Source organism: Anomaloglossus baeobatrachus, chromosome 6 (assembly GCF_048569485.1).
Source record: "Anomaloglossus baeobatrachus isolate aAnoBae1 chromosome 6, aAnoBae1.hap1, whole genome shotgun sequence".
Taxonomy (NCBI): domain Eukaryota; kingdom Metazoa; phylum Chordata; class Amphibia; order Anura; family Aromobatidae; genus Anomaloglossus; species Anomaloglossus baeobatrachus.
In genome coordinates this window covers 553,852,016-553,877,379 of record NC_134358.1, presented here as the reverse complement: position 1 = coordinate 553,877,379, position 25,364 = coordinate 553,852,016, and the positions used below count along the sequence as shown (strand labels likewise).

The following is a 25,364-nucleotide window of genomic DNA, read 5'->3' as shown; positions in this document are numbered from 1 at the left end:
AAGACCACTCAGAGGGGCTCATAGCAACAGCTTTCTGTGAGGTAACATTTCCCTGCCAGTTTTATCACAGGAGTGACTGTTTTTTGCTGTATTTACAGACCACTGAGCTCATAAAATATCAAGACAGTGACATAGGAGCTCCAGTGGCCATTTATATGTCACTGACTTGATTTATAGTGAACGCACAGGACTAGTGATGCAGCAAAAACACTCGCTCCTGTGGTAAAACAGGCAGAGACATATGTTACCTCACAGAAAGATGCAGCTGCTAGACCTTGCTGCATCTCCTGTATACTCTTATGCTTCCACTCCTGGCCAGGAGCTGTGGCACATACCAACCATGGACTGGAGCAGCTCTGCATGGTCAGACACAGCAAATAACAGTATCAACAGAAGCACATTTATAAGATTATCAGAGCACAGAAACATTTTTTTTTAAAAAACATCCAATTGTTGAACTTAGTATTAGATGTATTGATTAAAATGAATTTTGTTCATGGGACAACCCCTTTAATGATGATGCTCTGGATTATTGGAGTTTCTAGAAGCCATGCTTCACAGATGCCCACCTCTGCACCTCTCCTCAGACATCAGACATGTCATGGGGGGCATAGTGTGTGGTTGTCTGGCATCTGGTAATAGGGCTTTCCTGGACAAGCTTTGCACTTCGCCGTTCATCTACCAAATTCCAGGGGTTGCTCTCGTCTTCACCCTTGGTTGAGTCTATGGAGGAGCTGTTGGCTAGTGGAGTAATCTGACAGAGGGTGGGCAGAGAGCCCTGTCAATACTATGGGGTCTGGAACTGAATTGTCAGGCTAAAGGCTAGTAAAAAATACAAGGGTGGAGGTCAGAAATAGGAATTAGACAGGCTAAATAGGAGTTGAAAAAGTAGGAGTAAACCAGAGCAAGTATAAACTATAACTGGCACCTCAGAGTTTAAGTAGGGTGAGGTGCTGTGACATTGGCCACTAAAGGGAGCTGATTACTCTTGCTGGGCAGCACACACACCTAAACTGACAGACTCCAAAGCACTACAGGTCTACAGTATCTCTGGCTGTGCCACCCAAAGCTTCTGGTCATGATGTCTCCGTCATCACTCTCGGCACCCACATAAGAAATATTGCTGTGCCTGGTGACAGAAGGAGACATCGCAAGAGGAGGTCCACATGGTGGTGTGATAAGACATTGACGGCACTGTTGCTTTTTATGCCAAATGCGCCACAACTTCAAGGAGGCTCCCGAAAAAAGCAGAGACTTCTAAGAAACGGTGGTATATCACCCATAGCTTTGTGAAGTCTTCCAGAAAATAGCCGTTATTGCATCTCCAGAGTGTCAATGAGAAGTAGAAGGAGGAGAGTAAACGCAGTGGAAAAAGTGGAGCACTGGAGTTAGTGCGTGGTCCACAAATGGGGCATGGTCGTGGCCAAGAATTTAGACACCCCAAGATTTATCGCCAAAGATGGCAAATATGTTTGTTGCTCTGTTCTCACAGTATTGCTATGAAACTGGGTCCACTAATGAACCTGTAGTAGAGCTTCCCCAAGTAAGGTGGTTTTAGATGATCCAAGGTCTTCGGTGGTCCACCAACTTCTGATATGTGGTTGCCCTATGATTCATTGAGGACAGTATGGTATCGGGACCCTCCATAACTTCTCTGATTATAACTCGCCCCTCTCCCACTCTAACCTATTAGAACATAAAATGCTCTTGTTGTACCCTCATGACGACATTATTAAAAACCAGTGAAGCGAGAACTTGAGATCCCGTGAAAGCCTTCTGCGCACATAGTAGGTGTTGATATCCAGCTGAGAACATAGCAGAAATAGGATTACATTTTTTCTTTTTGCCATGAGCCTTGGTGAAGAATTATGTGTGTTTTTTTAATGACAAGAGGGCTGACTCACTTTGTGTGGTTTGTTTGGCGCTGCCCTGAGATTTTACATTTCATCGCTTTTTATAGTATTTTTTTTTCGGTAATCTAGGTTCCTTTGCCAAAAGGAGAAGATTTAGGTAATTGAAGCCTGTTTGCCTTGTGTTAGTCGTAGTCAAAAGAGATTAGTTACAGGTGTTCCTTAATTAAGTTGGCAGGGCACCCCTCTTCCAGGGTCATTGACACCTTCCCTGTAATGTGGTCGGAGGCCCGCAGCTGAAACGCTTGCCACCCTGCCAGATTCTTAAAGGAATTTTCCACTTTTGTTTACGACAGAAAAGTTCTGTAAATATCTGGAATATGTTGTGCTTTAAAATTTCAACACTTAATAGATTTCTGTTTACGGTCAGTCAATGGGAATATTGGAATATTATTCTCTAAAGAGTCACTGTATTTTCAGGTAACTTTATCTGATATGTTAGATAATATGATGAACAGACAATCTGCCATTTATTAAAAAAATGAGGCCATAGTATCATCAAAAATTACTCCAAATTACTCCACATTCTGCATAATGTGCTGTCAGCTGCCTATTGTAAAGTGTAATCTGTCACGATCTGGGGAGATATATTGGGAGGGACAACAGGAAGTGAGAGCCTGGTTTTTACCACTGTACAGGAAGTGAGAGCCTGGTCTTTATCTCTCTACAGGAAGTAAGAGCCTGGTCATTATGTCTCTACAGGCAGTGAAAGCCTGGTATTAATCTCTACAGGAAGTGAGAACCTGGTCTTTACCTCTCTACAGGAAGTGAGAGCCTGGCCTTTTCCTCTCTACAGGAAGTGAGAGCCTGGTCTTTATCTCTCTACAGGAAGTGAGAGCCTGGTCTTTACCTCTCTACAGGAAGTGAGAGCCTGGTATTAATCTCTACAGGAAGCGAGAGCCTGGTCTTTACCTCTCTACAGGAAGCGAGAGCCTGGTCTTTATCTCTCTACAGGAAGTGAGAGCCTGGTCTTTACCTCTCTACAGGAAGTGAGAGCCTGGTATTAATCTCTACAGGAAGCGAGAGCCTGGTCTTTACCTCTCTACAGGAAGCGAGAGCCTGGTCTTTACCTCTCTACAGGAAGTGAGAGCCTGGTATTAATCTCTACAGGAAGTGAGAGCCTGGTCTTTACCTCTCTACAGGAAGCGAGAGCCTGGTCTTTACCTCTCTACAGGAAGTGAGAGCCTGGTATTAATCTCTACAGGAAGTGAGAGCCTGGTCTTTACCTCTCTACAGGAAGTGAGAGCCTGGTCTTTGCCTCTCTACAGGAAGTGAGAGCCTGGTCTTTACCGCTCTACAGGAAGTGAGAGCCTGGTCATTATGTCTCTACAGGCAGTGAAAGCCTGGTATTAATCTCTACAGGAAGTGAGAACCTGGTCTTTACCTCTCTACAGGAAGTGAGAGCCTGGTCTTTTCCTCTCTACAGGAAGTGAGAGCCTGGTCTTTGCCTCTCTACAGGAAGTGAGAGCCTGGTCTTTACCGCTCTACAGGAAGTGAGAGCCTGGTATTAATCTCTACAGGAAGTGAGAACCTGGTCTTTACCTCTCTACAGGAAGTGAGAGCCTGGTCTTTTCCTCTCTACAGGAAGTGAGAGCCTAGTCTTTGCCTCTCTACAGGAAGTGAGAGCCTGGTCTTTACCGCTCTACAGGAAGTGAGAGCCTGGTATTAATCTCTACAGGAAGTGAGAGCCTGGTCTTTATCTCCATGCAGGAAGTAAGAGCCTGGTCTTTATCTCTCTACAGGAAGTGAGAGCCTGGTATTAATCTCTACAGGAAGTGATATCCTGGTCTTTATCTCTCTACAGGAAGTGAGAGCCTGGTCTTTATCTCTCTACAGGAAGTGAGAGCCTGGTCTTTATCTCTCTACAGGAAGTGAGAGCCTGGTCTTTATCTCTCTACAGGAAGTGAGAGCCTGGTCTTTATCTTTCTACAGGAAGTGAGAGCCTGATCTTTAGCTCTCTACTGGAAGTGAAAGCCTGGTCTTTACCGCTCTACAGAAAGTGAAAGCATCTTTACCTTCCTACAGGAAGTGAGAGCTTGGTATTTATTTCTCTACAGGAAATGAGAGCCTGGTCTTTACCGCTCTACAGGAAGTGAGAGCCTGGTCTTTACCGCTCTACAGGAAGTGAGAGCCTGGTCTTTATCTTTCTACATGAAGTGATAGCCTGGTCTATATCTCTCTACAGGAAGTGAAAAGCCTGGTCTTTACCTTTCTACAGGAAGTGTACTAGATAATTTGTCTCTCTTCTCCTTCTAACCTGACTGTCAGACTATATAATGCATGTACAAAGTGATTTCACCAGAATAATAGTGAGTGCAGCTCTGGAGTATACAGGATGTAATTCAAGATCAGTTCAGGATAAATAATGTCTGTACACAATGACTGCACCAGCAGAATAGTGAGTGCAGCTCTTGAGGATGTAACTCAGGATCAGTAATGTAATGTATGTACACAGTGACTGCACAGCAGTATATTGAGCACAGCTCTGGAGTATAATACAGGATCAGTACAGGATAAGTAATGTAATGTATGTACACAGTGACTGCACCAGCAGAATAGTGAGTGCAGCTCTGGAGAATAATACAGGATCAGTACAGGATAAGTAATGTAATGTATGTACACAGTGACTGCACCAGCAGAATAGCGAGTGCAGCTCTAGAGCATAATACAGGAGGTAACTCAGGATCAGTAATGTAATGTGTGTACACAGTGACTGAACCAGCAGAATAGAGAGTGCAGCTCTGCAGTATAATACAGGATCAGTGCAGGATAAGTAATGTAATGTATGTACACAGTGACTGCACCAGCAGAATAGAGAGTGCAGCTCTGGAGTATAATACAGGATCAGTGCAGGATAAGTAATGTAATGTGTGTACACAGTGCTTTCACGAGTGACCCATGAAGTTTCTTATTATAAAATCTTTTACAGAGATGAATGGTGTGGAGGTGAGATGTGACCTCTCCATTTCTTCCATATTCTCAGTATTTTCTTGTACATTCCATTGATTTTTACGGCTCATTTCCTTTGATAAACAATGACAGCCACTCTGACCAAGACGCCTTATAACACTCGCCTCAGGAATACACTGCAATAAGAAGGAATCTGGCAGCGTTCTTCCCAGTATCCCTACGCCCCCTTCCGCTGTCTTGCCACAACTTCGATGACAACGTCCCAATTTCTGTTTTCATACACGAAGTCCATGGAAAATGTCGGTTAAGTCAGCAGCCCACGTCTTCTGCACCACAACTTATGGCTTCCTTCCTTTCCCCGAAATGTTTTCTCGTGGCTTCCACACCCGGCCGTGTATCTGTGCCTGGCATGTGAAGAATCAGGGCAGGATCCAGCTACATGTTCTGTACACGGACGGATGGGATCAGCGCGGTGATGGTCATTATCTCACCACCTTACACAGCTCGGCCCGTGGGTGGAAGAAAGTGAGATTTGTCAGGTCAGCGTCATGGGGAAGAACGTACACGAGCTGCACAACTATTTATTATCATCTATACATCAGCGAAAAAGGGAAAGTCTTACCATTTCTAATATACTTTCCACCAATTCAATACCATTTTCAATATCTCTGATTTTCTCATTCAGAGGTAAAAGTCCTGTCTATATCTAATGCTGTTCTCAGGAGGGGATCCAATCTGCGCAACGCTCTGTGAGCGAAACTCAGCAGCAGCAGAACTCTCTCTGCTAGTGTGCTACAATGTACAGTGCCTTGCGAAAGTATTCAGCGCCCTTGAATTTTTCAACCTTTTCCCACATTTCAGGCTTCAAACATAAAGATAAAAATGTTAATGTTCTGGTGAAGAATCAACAACAAGTGACACAATTGTGAAGAGGAAGGAAATTTATTGCTTATTTTAATCTTTTGTAAAAAATAATAAACTGAAAATTGGGGCATGAAATATTATTCATCCCTTTTACTTTCAGTGCAGCCTTGAGGATCTCTGAATGATCCAATGTTTGTCCTAAATGACTGATGATGATAAATATAAGCCCCTGTGTGTAATCAAGTCTCCGTATAAATGCCCCTGCTCTGTGATAGTCTCAGTGTTCTGTGTAAAGCACATAGAGCATCATGAAGACCAAGGAACACAACAGGCAGGTCCATGATACTGTTGTGGAGAAGTTTAAAGCCGGATTTGGTTACAAAATGATTACCACAACTTTAAACATCCCAAGGAGCACTGTGCAAGCGATCATATTGAAATGGAAGGAGAATCATACCACTGCAAATCTACCAAGACCCGGCCGTCCATCCAAACTATCATCTCAAACAAAGAGAAGACTGATCAGAGATGCAGCCAAGAGGCCCATGATCCCTCTGGATGAACTGCAGAGATCTACAGCTGAGGTGGGAGAGTCTGTCCATAGGACAACAATCAGTCGTACACTGCACGAATCTGGCCTTTATGGAAGAGTGGCAAGAAGAAAGGCATTTCTCAAAGATATCCATAAAAAGTGTTGTTTAAAGTTTGCCACAAGCCACCTGGAGACACCAAACATGTGGAAGAAGGTGCTCTGGTCAGATGAAACCAAAATTGAACAATTTGAGCACAATGCCAAACAATATGTTTGGCGTAAAAGCAACACAGCTCATCACCCTGAACACACCATCCCCACTGTCAGACATGGTGGTGGCAGCATCATGGTTTGGGCCTGCTTTTCTTCAGCAGGGACAGGGAAGATGGTTAAAATTGATGGGAAGATGGATGGAGCCAAATACAGGACCATTCTTGAAGAAAACCTGTTGGAGTCTGCAAAAGACCTGAGACTGGGACGGAGATTTGTCTTCCAACAAGACAATGATCCCAAACATAAAGCAAAATCTGCAATGGAATGGTTCACAACTAAACGTATCCAGGTGTTAGAATGGCCAAGTCACAGTCCAGACCTGAACCCAATCGAGAATCTGTGGAAAGAGCTGAAAACTGCTGTTCACAAACGCCTCCATCCAACCTCACTCAGCTCCAGCTGTTTACAAAGGAAGAATGGGCGAGAATTTCAGCCTCTCCATGTGCAAAACTGATAGACACATACCCCAAGAGACTGCAGCTGTAATCACAGCAAAAGGGGGCGCTACAAAGTATTAACTTACAGGGGATGAATAATATTGCACGCCCCAAATTTCAGTTTATTATTTCTTATAAAAGTTTAAAATAAGCAATAAATTTCGTTCATCTTCACAATTGTGTCCACTTGTTGTTGATTCTTCTCCAGAACATTAACATTTTTTATCTTTATGTTTGAAGCCTGAAATGTGGGAAAAAGTTGAAAAATTCAAAGGGGCCGAATACTTTTGCAAGGCACTGTATAAGATATCCACAGGATAAGTAATGTATGTACCGAGTGACTGCACCAGCAGAATTATGAGTGCAGCTCTAGAGTATAAAGCTATGTGCGCACGCCGCGGATTTACCATGGATTTTACCGCGGATTTGCCGCAGATTTGCTGCAGAAAATGTGTCTAACATTGCTGCAGTCATTCCCCAGCAAAACCTATGGGTATAAAAAACTGCTGTGCGCACACTGCGTTTTTTTGTACCTGTGGATTTACCCACGGATTTTCCACTGTGGAATTAATGTGCATTTAACTTCATTTCTGCAGGTTCCTGTGGTTTTTGCCATAGATAATGGTAAAAATCCGCAGGGACCAACCTGCGGAAAAACCGCGGCAAATCCGCACCAAACTGCGGCAAAACCGCATGCGGATTTTGTTGCAGTTTTGGTACGTTTTTTTACCGCAGGTGCGAGATTCTTTAAGAGGGTCCAGATTTTCCTTGAGAAAGTCACTTTCTAGTATGCACATGGCCTAATACAGGACGTAACTCAGGATCAGTAATGTATGTACACAGTGACTGCACCAGCAGAATAGTGAGTGCAGCTCTGGAGTATAATACAGGAGGTAACTCAGGATCAGTAATGTAATGTATGTACACAGTGACTGCACCAGCAGAATAGTGAGTGCAGCTCTGGAGTATAATACAGGAGGTAACTCACGATCAGTAATGTAATGTATGTACACAGTGACTGCACCAGCAGAATAGTGAGTGCAGCTCTGAAGTATAATACAGGATGTAACTCAGGATCAGTAATGTAATGTATGTACACAGTGACTGCACCAGCAGAATAGTGAGTGCAGCTCTGGAGTATAATACAGGAGGTAACTCAGGATCAGTACAGGATCAGTAATGTAATGTATGTACACAGTGACTGCACCAGCAGAATAGTGAGTGCAGCTCTGGAGTATAATACAGGAGGTAACACAGGATCAGTACAGGATAATGTAATGTATGTACACAGTGACTGCACCAGCAGAATAGTGAGTGCAGCTCTGGAGTAATAATAAATATAACATGATGTAACTCAGAATCAGTTCAAGGAAAATAATGTAGAAAAGGTAAAATTGTATTCATAGTTGGAGATAACCTTTTAGGAATAAATTTACTTTACTGTCTAGATGAATTTGCATCTTTAGCACCTAGCTCTGCCCCACAGCGCTGCGGGGTAGTGCAGGATGCAGGCAGTGACAGATGTTGGAGGTGTCTCCCTTAGACATATACCATATTATCATCCTCTGAGCGGTGGAGTCTGCAGGGAGCTTCCTGGGAGGTCGGTTTGGTAGCGGAAGGCTCCCGGGATGCCGGGTTATTTTTGTGCACACATCCAGATGTATTATTCTGTCCTTAATTCTAGGCTGTGTGTGAACCAGAAATCAGATACGAAGTCACTCAGGAACATTCACCTTCTTTCTCCAGTAGCTTAGCACCCCACTATCTCCACTAGTCACAGCCTAGCACCCATTATTTCCCTCAGAGTCACAGCACAGCCTCTCCTTTCTCCAGTAGTCACAGCACAGCTTCTCCTTTCTCCAGTAGTCACAGTGCAGTCTCCCCTTTCTCCAGTAGTCACAGCAGTTTCCCCTTTCTGCAGTAGTCACAGCACAGCCTCTCCTTTCTCCAGTAGTCACAGCACAGCCTCTTCTTTCTCCAGTAGTCACAGCACAGCCTCTCCTTTCTCCAGTAGTCACAGCACAGTCTCTCCTTTCTCCAGTAGTCACAGCACAGCCTTTCCTTTCTCTAGTAGTCACAGCACAGCCTCTCCTTTCTCCAGTAGTCACAGCACAGTCTCTCCTTTCTCCAGTAGTCACAGCACAGCCTCTCCTTTCTCCAGTAGTCACAGCACAGTCTCTCCTTTCTCCAGTAGTCACAGCACAGCCTCTCCTTTCTCCAGTAGTCACAGCACAGTCTCTCCTTTCTCCAGTAGGCACAGCACAGTCTCTCCTTTCTCCAGTAGTCACAGTACAGCCTCTCCTTTCTCCAGTAGTCACAGCTCAGCCTCTCCTTTCTCCAGTAGTCACAGCACAGCCTCTCCTTTCTCCAGTAGTCACCGCACAGCCTCTCCTTTCTCCAGTAGTCACCGCACAGTCTCTCCTTTCTCCAGTAGTCACAGCACAGTCTCTCCTTTATCCAGTAGTCACAGCACAGCTTTCCTTTCTCCAGTAGTCACAGCACAGTCTCTCCTTTCCCCAGTAGTCACAGCTCAGCCTCTCCTTTCTCCAGTAGTCACAGCACAGCTTATCCTTTCCCCAGTAGTCACAGCACAGTCCCTCCTTTCTCCAGTAGTCACAGCACAGCTTCTCCTTTCTCCAGTAGTCACAGCACAGTCTCTCCTTTCCCCAGTTGTCACAGCTCAGCCTCTCCTTTCCCCAGTAGTCACAGGACAGCTCTCTCCTTTCCCCAGTAGTCACAGCACAGCTCTCTCCTTTCTCCAGTAGTCACAACACAGCTGACTCCTTTCTTCAGTAGTCACAGCACAGCCTCTCCTTTCCCCAGTAGTCACAGCACAGCCTCTCCTTTCTCCAGTAGGCACAACACAGCTGACTCCTTTCTTCAGTAGTCACAGCACAGCCTCTCCTTTCCCCAGTAGTCACAGCACAGCCTCTCCTTTCTCCAGTAGGCACATCACAGCTTCTCCTTTCTCCAGTGGTCACAGCACAGCCTCTCCTTTCTCCAGTAGGCACAGCACAGCCTCTCCTTTCTCCAGTAGGCACAGCACAGCCTCTCCTTTCTCCAGTAGGCACAGCACAGCCTCTCCTTTCTCCAGTAGTCACAGCACAGCCGCTCCTTTCTCCAGTAGTCACAGCACAGCTCTCTCCTTTCTCCAGTAGTCACAACACAGCTGACTCCTTTCTTCAGTAGTCACAGCACAGCCTCTCCTTTCCCCAGTAGTCACAGCACAGCCTCTCCTTTCTCCAGTAGGCACAACACAGCTGACTCCTTTCTTCAGTAGTCACAGCACAGCCTCTCCTTTCCCCAGTAGTCACAGCACAGCCTCTCCTTTCTCCAGTAGGCACATCACAGCTTCTCCTTTCTCCAGTGGTCACAGCACAGCCTCTCCTTTCTCCAGTAGGCACAGCACAGCCTCTTCTTTCTCCAGTAGGCACAGCACAGCCTCTCCTTTCTCCAGTAGGCACAGCACAGCCTCTCCTTTCTCCAGTAGGCACAGCACAGCCTCTCCTTTCTCCAGTAGTCACAGCACAGCCTCTCCTTTCTCCAGTAGTCACAGCACAGTCTCTCCTTTCTCCAGTAGGCACAGCACAGCCTCTCCTTTCTCCAGTAGTCACAGCGCAGCCTCTCCTTTCTCCAGTAGTCACAGCACAGTCTCTCCTTTCTCCAGTAGTCACAGCACAGTCTCTCCTTTCTCCAGTAGTCACAGCACAGTCTCTCCTTTCTCCAGTAGGCACAGCACAGTCTCTCCTTTCTCCAGTAGGCACAGCACAGTCTCTCCTTTCTCCAGTAGTCACAGCGCAGCCTCTCCTTTCTCCAGTAGTCACAGCGCATCCTCTCCTTTCTCCAGTAGTCACAGCACAGCCTCTCCTTTCTCCAGTAGTCACAGCGCAGCCTCTCCTTTCTCCAGTAGTCACAGCGCAGCCTCTCCTTTCTCCAGTAGTCACAGTACAGTTTCTCCTTTCTCCTCCAACCTTTCCACAAGGTGCCTACATCTGGCAGGGAGCTTCATTCCTGCAGTCCGTCTGTTTCTTGCCCTTTGATTTTAACTCTAATAGTCATCAATGGGAGGTATGCGCACACTTGGACACAGCTAGAGCTTTGGGGGGCCACAGTATTCAGTAAGGCACCTGAACCCCTTTGGCACTGTGTAGAGATTTCCATAACTTTCAGCATTTACTATGTATTACAGCGTCACATCGGAGGGGTGGAAACTATAGACCGGGATTTAAGGTTTTTATGATGATGGACATAAGCCATAGTTGACGGATCTCCCATAGGGACCAGGAGACGACCAGAATAAGGGAAAAGTTCCGAAATCCTGGAACAGTTGGCAATTTTGGCTTTCCAGAATTTTTCTTGTGCATGATGTCGGGATGCTCCGTCAGAAGTCAGAGGCTTATAATTATGTGTCCTTCACATCCAGCAATGGTAAAATTGATCAACCCTTGTAAGGACCCCTGTGAAGGTTGGCAGATAGGAGAGTATGGCCGGGCCAATCGCTACGTCAAGTGCAACAGCCGCCATAATGGAAATGATACCGGTTTTCCCAAAATCCAGGAATATTACAGCTGAGGATAAACCGCTGTATAGGCAGACACATTTGCTTCATAGGATTCAGGACTCTTAGAAAGTTGGGTAAAATTTAAAGGGCCAGAAGCCTGAATTTGCAGGAATTTCATTAAGATTCGTCGCCTATTCTTATTAAGAATCTAGAGGGAAGGAACATCAGAAGCCGGGGAGACAGAAGGGAGACATTAGGCACAAGCAGGGCTCAGTACTTTTCCAATAAAATAAATGTAATTTGTGGCCACGTATCAAGAGCTCGCTGGTTTGAAGTTCTAAGTGGAACAATCCAGCTCCTGGCGTTTGAACAGCCGTGCGGCTGCGCCTGATGCTTCCGCTTTCATGTGGTTTGTGGGGCACATCCAGAAAGCCGCAGTATTTCTGAAGACCAGAAACCAGATAGGGTCACATTGCTTCCTTTATTCTAAAATAAATACTTTGTACTTAACTAATTCATGTCTGTATGTTCTTCTTTTTTCCCTCGAGTGGATCGAAGCTCCTGGGTAAAACCCGAAATTCACCCTAGGACTTTTTGTCTTCCATCTAATGGGACACAATGATCCTTTCAGCCCCTCAAGTTCGAGGCTATTGAGGGATTTATTGGCTTAATGGTTGTCGAAGAACTACCACTCTCAACTTGTTGTCATGGGCTATGTACCGATGAAACAGGGGCTCTTAGGCTGAGGCCCCTGCGCTGTCCCTTATCTCGAAGGTAGGCTTGATGGTAGCCAGGTTTGAGCCCCCAGCGTGACCCTGTTTCCTGTCCGAGCCTTGATACTACCCAGGGAGCGGGCGGAGACCCAATAACGAAAATCCCACAAATAGACATAAACAAGGGTAAATATTTAAAAAAACTGACCCGCACATCCTACAAGTGTGTATAGGTGCAAGCTGAAAAAACATAGCAAATACAAAATGGATACAGCTGCACACTAAATGCCATCAATATATAAGGGAACTCTGGTTCTGCATTACTGCTATATGAAAAAATGAGATTTTTAGCTTATGAATTGGCCAATGCATGTAAGCCCGGAACCAACGGCAAGGTAAATCTCAATATTCCGGGTACCTAACTAAAATGCCACTATCTAGGTTAAAAACATCCGTGTCTGGGCAGCTAGACTAAAAAATCTAACTTGAAATGCCACTATCTGGACTAAGGTATAAGGAGCATGAACACAGTCTGGTTTATAGGGCGGAGTGCTCAGTCAGAAAGAGACTCACTCAAAATATTTAAAAAAACTGACCCGCACATCCTACAAGTGTGTATAGGTGCCAGCTGAAAATACAAAATGTATACAGCTGCACACATTAGTCTAGCTGCCCAGACACGGATGTTTTTAACCTAGATAGTGGCATTTTAGTTAGATACCCGGAATATTGAAATTTACCTTGCCGTTGGTTTCCGGGCTTACATGCAGTGGCCAATTCATAAACTAAAAATCCCATTTTTTCATATAGTAGTAATGCAGTACTAGCGTTCCCTTATACATTGATGGCATTTAGTGTGCGGCTGTATCCATTTTGTATAAACAAGGGTAAATGAAAACTCGTGCACACTGCACTCAAATACAAGTGAAGGGACAGTATGTGAACTGGGGCGTAACGCAAAAGGAATAGGCGATAAATGCAAAACTGGAGGAGTCACACACCATGCAGAACCACAACTTGTAGATCACCATAGAACTGGATAACCACAGGAACCGAGGAAGCAGAAGCTATATCCGGCACTCAGCCCCAGAATCCAAAACCTTATAAGGGGTGAAGGCGGCTGAGGATGGCAATCAGCAGCCTGATCTCCCAGCAGATGATCCCAGGGCTCGCGTGGAGTGCAGCAGGCATCCGTGACCCATTCCATGGCCCAGGATCTGGGGTGGAGGGAAGACCGCTGGAAAGGAAACAGAAGGAGACACCAGCCCTGACCTCTGAGCTATCCGGGATCGGCTGGAGCCCATCACAGCGGGACACGGCACTCCAAAGGCAGTGTAATTTCAGTGAGTAAAGAACTCGAACTGTACACTCTGTGTCGTCCCATCATTGCTGGCGCTCCCATCATTGCGCCTCTGCACCATAGGCGACCATTACTCCCACCATCCTCCCTGGGGCCTAAGCTCTGCCTGTGGAGAGTTGTACCATCTGAGCTGCATTATCATCCGCCCCAGAGAAGATCTCCCGGTGCGGCGGCTAATACTGGCCGCACACCACAGGTGGCTTCACGAACAACTACTCCCATCATCCCCATCCCCATCTTTATTGACACCAATGAAGTCACGGAACCGGGTCAGGCCGCTGTGACATCCCAAATTGGCCCGGTGACGAGCAGTCCTCTACAAGGGCCCCGTGGGCGCGTCAGTAACACAGAACAGAGTGAATATTTCCCAGTCTGTGCCTATGGACAGAAGTGGTTCTTCTTTGAAACCTTGCAGCCCCTTTAAGTCCTCCAGTCCTCAGTGGTGTCCAGTGCACTTTGCAATAGTCAGTGTCTGCAATGGAGCAGCTGCTTGTGGTGACTGCGGCCCCAGGTAGCGAGGATATCATCATTGAAGGTAGATTAGACTGACGTGTGTCTGCAGGAATTAGGCTGGGGAGTCCCAGTGAGGATGCGGCTCTATTAAGACCACATGACGGCCGGGCTGGGTTACAAATGTTTTCATTGTGTTCTATGAGGGTTGCCATGCCTGAGCGCATAACACACTGATGTAAGGCAGACTGTGGTCCTCCTGCATTAGAGGCTTCTTAGCGGGGATCTTAGAAAACACGTCTTAGCTTACAACTCAAGTGGCTTCGACAACGTCTACAGAATGAAATAAATGCTGAACAAGGAAAATATACATTTACATCGTATAGATGCTCCATAGAGACGAGCAAAGGCTAAAGTACACTATATGTATTAGCTAAGGACATGGCAAAGATAGTGTGAAATACCGCAGCACATCGGGGTCCTCCCGTTATAGCACCTCACATAGTGCACTAGGCCCTAATGCTGCCATCCAGTGCCCTCCAAAATAATATATCCTATTCATAATACATCCCGGTCAGTTTTGTAAGCACAGATAGTACTGCCTCTCTGTTTTTCCCTTTAAATTATATAAAGACAGATAGTACTACCTCCCTACTTCTTAGTACAGATAGTACCGCATCGCTTTTTTTCCCTTTAAATTATATAAAGACAGATAGTAACTACCTCCCTACTTCTTAGTACAGATAGTACCGCATCGCTGTTTTTCCCCTTTAAATTATATAAAGACAGATAGTACTACTTCCCTACTTCTTAGTACAGATAGTACCGCATCGCTGTTTTTCCCTTTAAATTATATAAAGACAGTAACTACCTCCCTACTTCTTAGTACAGATAGTACCGCATCGCTGTTTTTCCCTTTAAATTATATAAAGACAGTAACTACCTCCCTACTTCTTAGTACAGATAGTACCGCATCGCTGTTTATCCCCTTTAAATTATATAAAGACAGATATTACTACCTCCCTACTTCTTAGTACAGATAGTACCGCATCGCTGTTTTTCCCCTTTAAATTATATAAAGACAGATAGTACTACTTCCCTACTTCTTAGTACAGATAGTACCGCATCGCTGTTTTTCCCTTTAAATTATATAAAGACAGTAACTACCTCCCTACTTCTTAGTACAGATAGTACCGCATGGCTGTTTTTCCCTTTAAATTATATAAAGACAGTAACTATCTCCCTACTTCTTAGTACAGATAGTACCACATCGCTGTTTTTCCCCTTTAAATTATATAAAGACAGATATTACTACCTCCCTACTTCTTAGTACAGATAGTACCGCATCGCTGTTTTTCCCTAAATTATATAAAGACAGATAGTAACTACCTCCCTACTTCTTAGTACAGATAGTACTATCTCCTTGTTTCACTTAGTGAATAATGTAGGCATTGATATTGTCTTTTCCTATAAACGATGAAGACACAGATTTTACAGTCTCCCTGTAAACTATGTACCTTCTTATCTGTTTCTCTAATGATGTAGGCACAGATAGTAATGCCTCCCTGTTTCATCATGTAAAAGATGTAGGTACAGATAGTACTGCCTCCCTTTCTCCCCCTATAAATAAATGATGTAGGTACAGATAGTACTGCCTCCCTTTCTCTTCTTGTAAATTATGTGGGTACAGATAGTACTGCCTCCCTGTGTCTCCCTTTAAAGGATGTAGTCAATGAAGGTTCTTCCTCCCTGTAAAATATGTAAGCATGTATAGTATTACCTCTTTGTTTTTACATCATTTACAGGGAGAGACAGATAGTACTGTATCCCTGTTTCCCTTTGTAAATGATGTTGGTAGAAATATTAACACTTTCCTGACTCACCTTGAAAATAATATTCACGCAGATTGTATGCTTCTTGTATGCAATGCATGCAGAGATATCACTGCTTCCCTGCTCACTCCTGATATGATGTAGATAGTTAGTACAGCCTCCCATTTTCGCCCTATAATTGATGTAGACTTTGATTGTACAGATTTTCTGTAACTCATAAAAGTACAGATAATACTATCTCCCTATCTGTTTTTGTGAAGAATGTAGGTAAAGATAGTACTGCCTCCATGTCTCTTCCTTAAAATTATGTAATCACAGATAGTATCACATATTCAGGGTAAAGATGATGAATGTATGAATGCTGGGAGTTTGAGGGCTAACAGTCCCTACTGATCTTAAGAAAAGGCCCCCCAAAGTCCCTTGTGAGCATGTCAATGAAGCAGAAGTTGCACATGCTCAGTAACGTGTCAGTGAAGCAGAGGTTGCACATGCTCAGGTAACCTGTCAATGAAGCAGAAGTTGCACATGCTCAGTAACCTGTCAATGAAGCAGAGGTTGCACATGCTCAGTAACCTGTTAATGAAGGAGGTGGTTGCACATGCTCAGTAACCTGTCAATGAAGCAGAGGTTGCACATGATCAGTAACATGTCAATGAAGGAGGAGGTTGCACATGCTCAGGTAACCTGTCAATGAAGCAGAGGTTGCACATGCTCAGTAACATGTCAATGAAGGAGGAGGTTGCACATGCTCAGGTAACCTGTCAATGAAGCAGAGGTTGCACATGCTCAGTAACATGTCAATGAAGGAGGAGGTTGCACATGCTCAGTAACATGTCAATGAAGCAGAGGTTGCAAATGCTCAGGTAACCTGTCAATAAAGCAGAGGTTGCACATGCTCAGTAACATGTCAATGAAGGAGGAGGTTGCACATGCTCAGTAACATGTCAATGAAGCAGAGGTTGCAAATGCTCAGTAACATGTCAATGAAGCAGAGGTTGCACATGCTCAGTAACATGTCAATGAAGCAGAGGTTGCACATGCTCAGTAACCTGTCAATGAAGCAGAGGTTGCACATGCTCAGGTAACCTGTCAATGAAGCAGGAGGTTGCACATGCTCAGTAACATGTCAATGAAGCAAATGTTGCACATGCTCAGTAACATGTCAATGAAGCAGAGGTTGCACATGCTCAGTAACATGTCAATGAAGCAGAAGGTTGCACATGCTCAGTAAAGCTTTATTCATACAGGAAACTTTGAGCCTGCTGTTCTCCGGATTACTGGGGATCCCAGCAACTGTATTCTACAGGATCATACACTTATTATTTATCTTGTGGATAAGTGACATATATTGTTCATGGAAAAACCCTTTAAGCCCTTTCCCTTTTGTTTTGCAGTCCTCAGTGATGTCGGTCTGTTTTGCTCGTTTTCATCCAAATCTGGTGATTGGTGGGACATACTCGGGCCAGATAGTGCTATGGGATAACCGCAGTCACAGGAGGACTCCAGTTCAGAGGACGCCGCTTTCGGCTGCAGCGCACACGGTGAGCTTCAAATTTCGACCAAACCCCTCATTTTGGTATTTATCGTAGCCCCTTCTTATAACACTACTATACAAATTATCATCTATCCACTGGTCATTGGATCATCTTTCTGATCAAAAAGGATACAGAATTATCAGAATATGTGTATATATTAGAATAATTATATCAGGATAGATGGTAACCTTCTAATCTGACCACTGAGACCTCACCATCGATCCCGAGAATGGAGTTCTGAAGTGTCCCAATTTGGCTGTGCATATGTTCCAACTCCATTTATTGCCTATGTACCATTGACAATGAATAGAGACAATTCAGATGTCATGATGACTATGGGATAGCGGGGAACCAGGGCTCTTAAGCTGCCCCTAAAGCTATGGGGCCCTATGCTATCCCTAATCTCAGGGATACTCCTGATGGTGAAGAGGCCTGAGTCTCCTTCCAACAGAGGTAAACTTAACAACTGCACCAAGCAATGAGCACAACTTTCACTAGTAACTCTGGGACTCAACACCTCACAGACCAACAAAGAAAAACTATATCTGGTATGGGTAGAAGGTTTCAACCAGGGTAGGGGGTCCTATGCTATTCCTAATCTCAGGGATACTCCTAATGGTGGAGACACCTGAGTCTCCTTCCTGGCCCTGCCCCTGACCAGTCCTGATCTAATTCCCCCTCCCACTCTCCCCAGGGAGGGACAGGAGCGTAATGAAACCCACAGATAAAGACAAATAAGGGAAAACCAAAACTCTGTCAGACCGCACGCACACACAAAGGTTAAGACAATAAGAGATTCAGGAGGAAAAACAAGAGCAGGAGGGAAGCTACAAAACAACAGGGGTAAACTGCACAGCCACAACAATCAGAAAGTCTTAAGGTGGCATCACACGGTACGATCTATCGAGCGATCGTACCCGCCCCCGTCGTTTGTGCGTCATGGGCAATTTGTTGCTCGTGGTGCACAAAGTCGTTAACCCCCGTCACACGTACTTACCTCCCGAACGACCTCACTGTGGGCAGCGAACATCCTCTTCTTGAAGGGGGAGGGACGTTCGGGTCACAGTGACGTCACACAGCGGCTGCCCAATAGAAGCGGAGGGGCGGAGATGAGCGGGACGTAAACATCCCACCCACCTCCTTCCTTCCGCATAGCTGGCGGGACGCAGGTAAGCTGTGTTCATCGTTCCCGGGGTGTCACACGGAGCGATGTGTGCTGCCTCTGGAACGACGAACAACCGGCGCGCAGAAGGAGGGACGACTTTATGAAAATGAGCGACGTGTCAACGAGCAACGATAAGGTGAGTAGTTTTGCTCGTTCACAATCGATCGTAGCTGTCACACGCTACGATATGTCTAACGATGCCGGATGTGCGTCACGGAATCCATGACCCCGACGACATATCGCCCGATATATCGTAGCGTGTGACGCCGCCTTTAGACACCACACCACAAAAACTATAGCTGGCATAGGTGGAAGGATTCAACCAGCATAAATAGGAGGGGAGCAGATGTGATAGGCTTCCCCACAACATGTGATCAAAGGAGCAAGCAGACCAGCAGAGATTAACTCTTGCTAGCCTGCCTATGAATCAGCACACAGCAGGTCGCCACTCAAGTCTGCCTGTGGTGACCCCAGACACCAGAGAAACCATCGGGCGGACTGTCAGAATCTACAATCTGAACAGAGCCCAATGCCGCCATCACAGTTTGCAAAGTTTGTGCAAAACTCATGATTTTTCGAGCCAGTTTTTGGTCTGCAGTTTTGGACTCCTTATAAGTAACAACTCTCCTTAAATTCCATCATTAGCAAATGACTCCAATATCAGGATAAATAGAATTTCCGTAGAACTTGCAACCTCTATTTCTATGCAGTGCAGCGTGTTGTCCTGCCTATATACTGACTATTCGGACCCCTGTGAATGATAATGGCTATCATAGGGTTGTGCCTGTCTTTTCCAGCATCCTATCTACTGTGTGAATGTGGTGGGGACGCAGAACGCGCACAACCTTATTACGGTTTCCACTGACGGTAAATTGTGCTCCTGGAGTTTGGATATGCTCTCAGCTCCACAGGTGGGTGTTTATTTTGCTCCATGAGAACCACTCTGCCTAATGCATTAATGGACACGGCCTGCGAGTGCCTGAAACCGGTGGATATAAGTAGAACAGTCATACTTTCTGCTAACAGGAAAAACGTACGCTTATGAAGGCCTCAGCAAAACTGTATTTCGAGAAACAAAAAAAATAAATGCCTGAAAAATGAAGAAAAAAAAATTAGGACCTCTAGGATCATTTCAAGTAGTGGTGGATAGAAAGTTAGGAAGAGGTGACAAATCCTTATTACTTTCTGAAAACATTTCCAACTTTCATGAGTTTCCTTAACTTTTATACTTTCTAGAAACTCTGAAAACTTTTTGATACTTTTTAGAAACTCAAAGGACTTCTTCAGCTCTCCAGGGGTTACTTTTTCTTAATGATTAGTAATGGGTCGAACCCGAACAGTAAACTTCGGGATCCATACCGGACACCCAGTGTCTGTGCACGGACGTCAAACACGGACTTCTCAGGGAAGTCCATGTTACTGTTTGGATTCGGCCACCCGGATAAAAAGAAAGGCAAAATAAGGATTAAAGCAGGACAGTTATTTGTGCAGAGTCTGCTGCTTGGCTGGCACACTGCTTCACGGTCCGCTCATTAAAACTCATGCATATTCACTGCTTCCCCCACCCACCCTCTGTGACAGTGTCTGTGATTGGTTGCAGTCAGACTGCTGGTGTTCCGGTATCTATGAATGGTTGCCCTCACAGTAGCTGTCTGGTTCCTGAAAATGGAGTGTAAAAATAAATGAATAATTGGATTTTGATACCTAGCTCAAATAGAGCAGACAGCTGGATGCTGCAGCCCTTAGCTGTGTCCGTTATCTTGGCTGTGTATCAAAATACGAGGGACCCCATGTGGATTTTTTAAAATTAAGTAATTTTTTTTTTTTTTTTAAAACGGCGGGTGGTCCTCCCAATTTTGATACTCAGCTAAGATAAAGCAGAAAGCTGGGGGTTGGTATTTTCAGGCTAGGAAGGCCCATGGTTATTGGGCCATCCTCAGTCTATAAATAGCAGCACACATCTGCCCCAGGATTGGCGTATCCATTAGATGCACCAATCTTGACACTTACCCAGCCCATCCCAATTGCCTTGGTGCAGTGGCAATCGGGGTAATATAAGGGGTTAATGACAGCTGTGATTTGTCACAAAATGACAAAGCCTGAGGTTAGTAATTGGGAAGGGTCTATGAGACCCCCATACTAATGGTATAAGTAAAAAGAAATAAACACAAAACACAGAGAAAAATCCTTTATTCATAAAAAAACCCCACCCTTTTTAACCAAAACCCCAAAATGCTTCTACAGGTCTGATGTAATCCACAGACACGTCGTCCCATGACAATCACAACTTTACTACATCCTGAGGTCGCAGTGCGCAGTCACACCGATCACTGTGGTACCAGGGACACAATGACGGAGCCGCAGCTGTGAGATAGCTGATGTCAGTAAGTTCACCTGAGGTTACAGCTGGCTGTTCCCATGGTACCCCAGCTGTGACCTCGGGTGAACTCATTGACCTCACCTCAGGTGAAGTCCAATTAATAACCATGGGCCTCCCCAGCCTGAGAATACCAGCTCCTAGCTGTCTGCTTTATCTTGATGGGGTATCAAAATTGGGGGAACCACGTGTGGTTTTTTCCAATTCTTTAATTTTACACTCCACTTCTGGGACCCAGACAGTGACTGTGAGGGCAATCAAATCAAAGACGCCAGCATCTCAGCTGTCTAATTGCAACCAATCACAGATGCTGTCACAGAGGGTGGGCGGGGTAAGCAGTGCATATTCATGAGCTCTAATGAGTGGACCTAGAAGCAGTGTGACAGGCCTGTGGGAGACTCTAAGTATTGTTCTGCTTTAATCCCCATTTTGCTTCTTTTTGCAGGCCCCTAGCCCTTACTAACACCATTTTAGACTTAAGGGTACTTTACACGCTGCGATATCGGTACCGATATCACTAGTGAGTGTACCCGCCCTCGTCAGTTGTGCGTCACGGGTAAATCGCTAATACCGTCACATGGACTTACCTTCCCTGCGACGTCGCTGTGGCCGGCGATCCACCTCCTTTCTAAGGGGGCGGTTCGTGCAGAGTCAAAGCACACGTCACACGGCAGCCATCCAATAGCAGAGGAGGGGCGGAGATGAGCGCCTGGAACATGCCGTCCACCTCCTTCCTTCCTCATTGCCGGTGGACGGAGGTAAGGAGATGTTTGTCGCTCCTGCGGTGTCACACATAGCGATGTGTGGTGCCGCAGGAACGACGAACAACATCGTACCTGCAGCAGCAACGATAATTGGAAAAGGAGCGACGTGTCAACGAGCAACGATTTTTCACGTTTTTGAGCTCGTTGATCGTTGCTCCTTGGTGTCACACGCTGCAATGTTGCTAACGGTGCCGGATGTGCGTCACTAACGACATGACCCCAACGATATATCGTTAGCAATGTCGCAGCGTGTAAAGCACCCTTTAGACGTAGATGGGGATCGGTGTCCAGGGTCAAGTTTGGGTTCAGGTCCGGTCTCAAGACAGATTATTTTTTAAAGGTCCGTCTGGACCTCTGAACCCGAACATCCACCGGTTCACCCATCTCTTTTAATTATACTTTCTAGAGACCTCGAATACTTCTCGATCCCTTCAAATTGTTTTTTTTTTAATCTTATTGATATTTTCTTTATAATTTCTAGAAATGATGAAGACTTCTCCAGATGTTCAAGTTACTTTACTTTTTTTTCAGACTTTTTTTGATGCTTTCTAGAAATGCTAAAGAATTTTCCCGATCTTCAAGAGTTATTTTATGTGTTTTCATTTGTTTCTTAATACTTCCTTGCAATTTTCAAGACTTGTTCAGTTCAAGAACATTTCATCTAGCGGTGAATGGAAAGTTGAGAATCCTTCTGTCTTGACCACTAATGTCACAGTTTAATTTCTAGAAATTTTTCAGTCTTTTCCAGCTCTTCAAAAGCTACTTTATTTTCTTGATACTATCTAGCAACCCTAAAGAGTTAATTTTAATACTTGATTCTTTCTAGAATATCTGAGGTCTTTTCTAGCTCTTCAAAAGTCACAGTAGTTTCTTGATACTTTGTAGAAATCCTGAAGACTTCTCTAGCTTTTCAATAGTTAATTTATCTTATTGATACTGTCTACAGATCTTGAAGAATTCTCTAGCTCTTCAAATATTATCTTATTTAATATTTTCTTCATTCTTCATAGAGAATTCTGAAGACTTTGAAAACTTCTTAAGTTAATTAACTTTTTCATACTTTTTTGACACTTTCTAAAGACATTTCCAGCTTTTCTTTCTCCTTGATTTGTTCTAAAAACCATAAAGACTTCTCAAGCTCTTAAAGAGTTTTTTTTTATTTTTGACACTTGCAAACATTTTGAAGACTTGACCTATCTCATCAAGAGTCATTTTATTTTGTAGATCCTTTTTTGACATTTTCTAGAATCCCTGAAGACTTTTTCAGCACTTCAAGACTTCATTTCTCCGTGATACTTTCTTGAAGGCTCTTTCTGCTCTTCAGGGTTATCTTCTACAAACTTTTTAGAAATCCCGTTTCCAACTTTGATTCTAAAAGAATTGTTTTTGTTTTGTTTTTTAATCTTAAAAATACTTTATAGTCATTTTGAAGACTTCTCCAGTTGTTTAAGAGTTTTTAAAAAAAATCTACCTCACACTTTCAAGACTTCTCTTGGTCTTCAAGTGTTGCTTTGTATTCTTCATACTTCCTATTATTGATACTTGCATAACTGTAATTTTGAGTTTTGTACTTCATTTAGTATATACAAGATTATCAGTAATTGTTGTTATATATATATAGAATATATATACAGTACAGACCAAATGTTTGGACACACCTTCTCATTCAAAGAGTTTTCTTTAATTTCAGTACTCTGAAAATTGTAGATTCACATTGAAGTGTGAAACAACTGAAAATATGTCTTATATTTTAGGTTCTTCACAGTAGCCACCTTTTGCTTTGATTGCTGCTTTGCACACTCTTGGCATTCTCTTAATGAGTTTCAAGAGGTAGTCACCGGAAATGGTCTTCCAACAGTCTTGAAGGAGTTCCCAGAGATGCTTAGCACTTGTTGGCCCTTTTGCCTTCACTCTGCGGTCCAGCTCACCCCAAACCATCTCGATTGGATTCAGGTTTGGTTACTGTGGAAGCCAGGTCATCTGGCGTAGCACCCCATCACTCTCCTTCTTAGTCAAATAGCCCTTACACAGCCTGGAGGTGGGTTTGGGGTCATTGTCCTGTTGACAAATAAATGATGGTTCAACTAAACGCAAACCGGATGGAATAGCATGCCGCTGCAAGATGCTGTGGTAGCCATGATGGTTCTGTATGCCTTCAATTTTGAATAAAACCCCAAAATTGTCACCGGCAAAGCACCCCCACACCATCACACCTCCTCCTCCATGCTTCACGGTGGGAACCAGCCATGTAGAGTACATCCGTTCATCTTTTCTACAAAGACACGGTGGTTGGATTCAAAGATCTCAAATTTGGACTCATCAGACCAAGCACAGATTTCCACTGGTCTAATGTCCATTCCTTGTGTTCTTTAGCCCAAACAAGTCTCTTCTGCTTGTTGCCTGTCCTTAGCAGTGGTTTCCTAGCAGCTATTTTACCATGAAGGCTGCTGCACAAAGTCTCCTCTTATCACTTGCTCTAGAGATGAGAAGGTGTGTCCAAACTTTTGGTCTGTACTATATATACACAGTATATATATATGTATATATATATATCTATATATATAATTGCCTTATTCTGTCTGTCTGTCTGTCTGTCATGCTCCAAAATTGTGTCACGGTGACAGTGTCACCGTGACATGTCCTTACGGTGACACAAAGCTGATTGGCCGCTGGGTTCGCCATGGCCCCGCCCCCCCACACGGATTGGCCTCTCGCCCCGGCTGCGCCCCCACACGGATTGGCCAGCCGCTCGCCCAGGCTCTGCCCCCCCCCACAGATTGGCCTCTTGCCCCGGCACCCTGCAGGCATTGGCAACTCGCCCACGCCACGCCCCGCCCCCCTCACGCAATAGACGTTAGCTCTCGCCCACCCCCCCCCCGCATTGCCCGAACTGACACGGTCACGGAGCCACGAATCCCAGGTGAGTACTGTACTCCCCCCCCCTTTCCCCCCTCCCCAACGGGAGCCCACATCAGCGTACGCCGCCGCCGTATGCTGGTGTGGGCTCCCGTGCGAGCGGGGGACGTGTTGCGCTGGTAACCATGCTTGCATAGTTACCAGTAAATCAAGGTCCTGCAGCGGCGCGACTTCCACACGCACAAACATAACAGCACACACACACGCATACACACACACATCAGATCGCACTCACTCTCACAAACACCTCACACACACCTCACACACACATCGCATCCACATACTCACAGCATCCGGCGATATCGCTTGCTTCTCGGCCTCGATACTGTGCTGTTGTGATCTTCCAGGACCTGACGGAGGATCACATGGCCAGAGGCATGTGGTATGTCCGGATGTTGTGAGTATCAGCGCGTATGTGCGATATCGTCAGTGTCTGTGAGTGGATGCGATCGGGTGTGTGTGAGTGGATGCGATCGGGTGTGTGTGAGTGGATGCGATCGGGTGTGTGTGAGTGGATGCGATCGGGTGTGTGTGAGTGGATGCGATCGGGTGTGTGTGAGTGGATGCGAGGGGCTGAGGCTGGGGACAGAGAGGGGCTGAGGCTGGGGACAGAGAGGGGCTGAGGCTGGGGACAGAGAGGGGCTGAGGCTGGGGACAGAGAGGGGCTGAGGCTGGGGACAGAGAGGGGCTGAGGCTGGGGACATAGAGGGGCTGAGGCTGGGGACAGAGACGGGCTGAGGCTGGGGACAGAGAGGGGCTGAGGCTGGGGACAGAGAGGGGCTGAGGCTGGGGACAGAGAGGGGCTGAGGCTGGGGACAGAGAGGG

The 25,364-nt window shown here is 45.2% G+C and overlaps 1 protein-coding gene across 7 annotated transcripts in view; it reads left to right on the top strand.

Moving 5' to 3' along the window:
- DYNC1I1 (dynein cytoplasmic 1 intermediate chain 1) overlaps positions 1–25,364 on the top strand; it is a 425,084-nt gene that overhangs the window by 247,732 nt on the left and 151,988 nt on the right. For all 7 annotated transcript variants that reach the window (XM_075315694.1, XM_075315692.1, XM_075315688.1 and 4 more), the window contains 2 exons: positions 17,177–17,323; positions 19,280–19,393. In XM_075315694.1, coding sequence (XP_075171809.1) covers positions 17,177–17,323; positions 19,280–19,393 — 261 coding nt within the window. The remainder of the gene's footprint in view (positions 1–17,176; positions 17,324–19,279; positions 19,394–25,364) is intronic.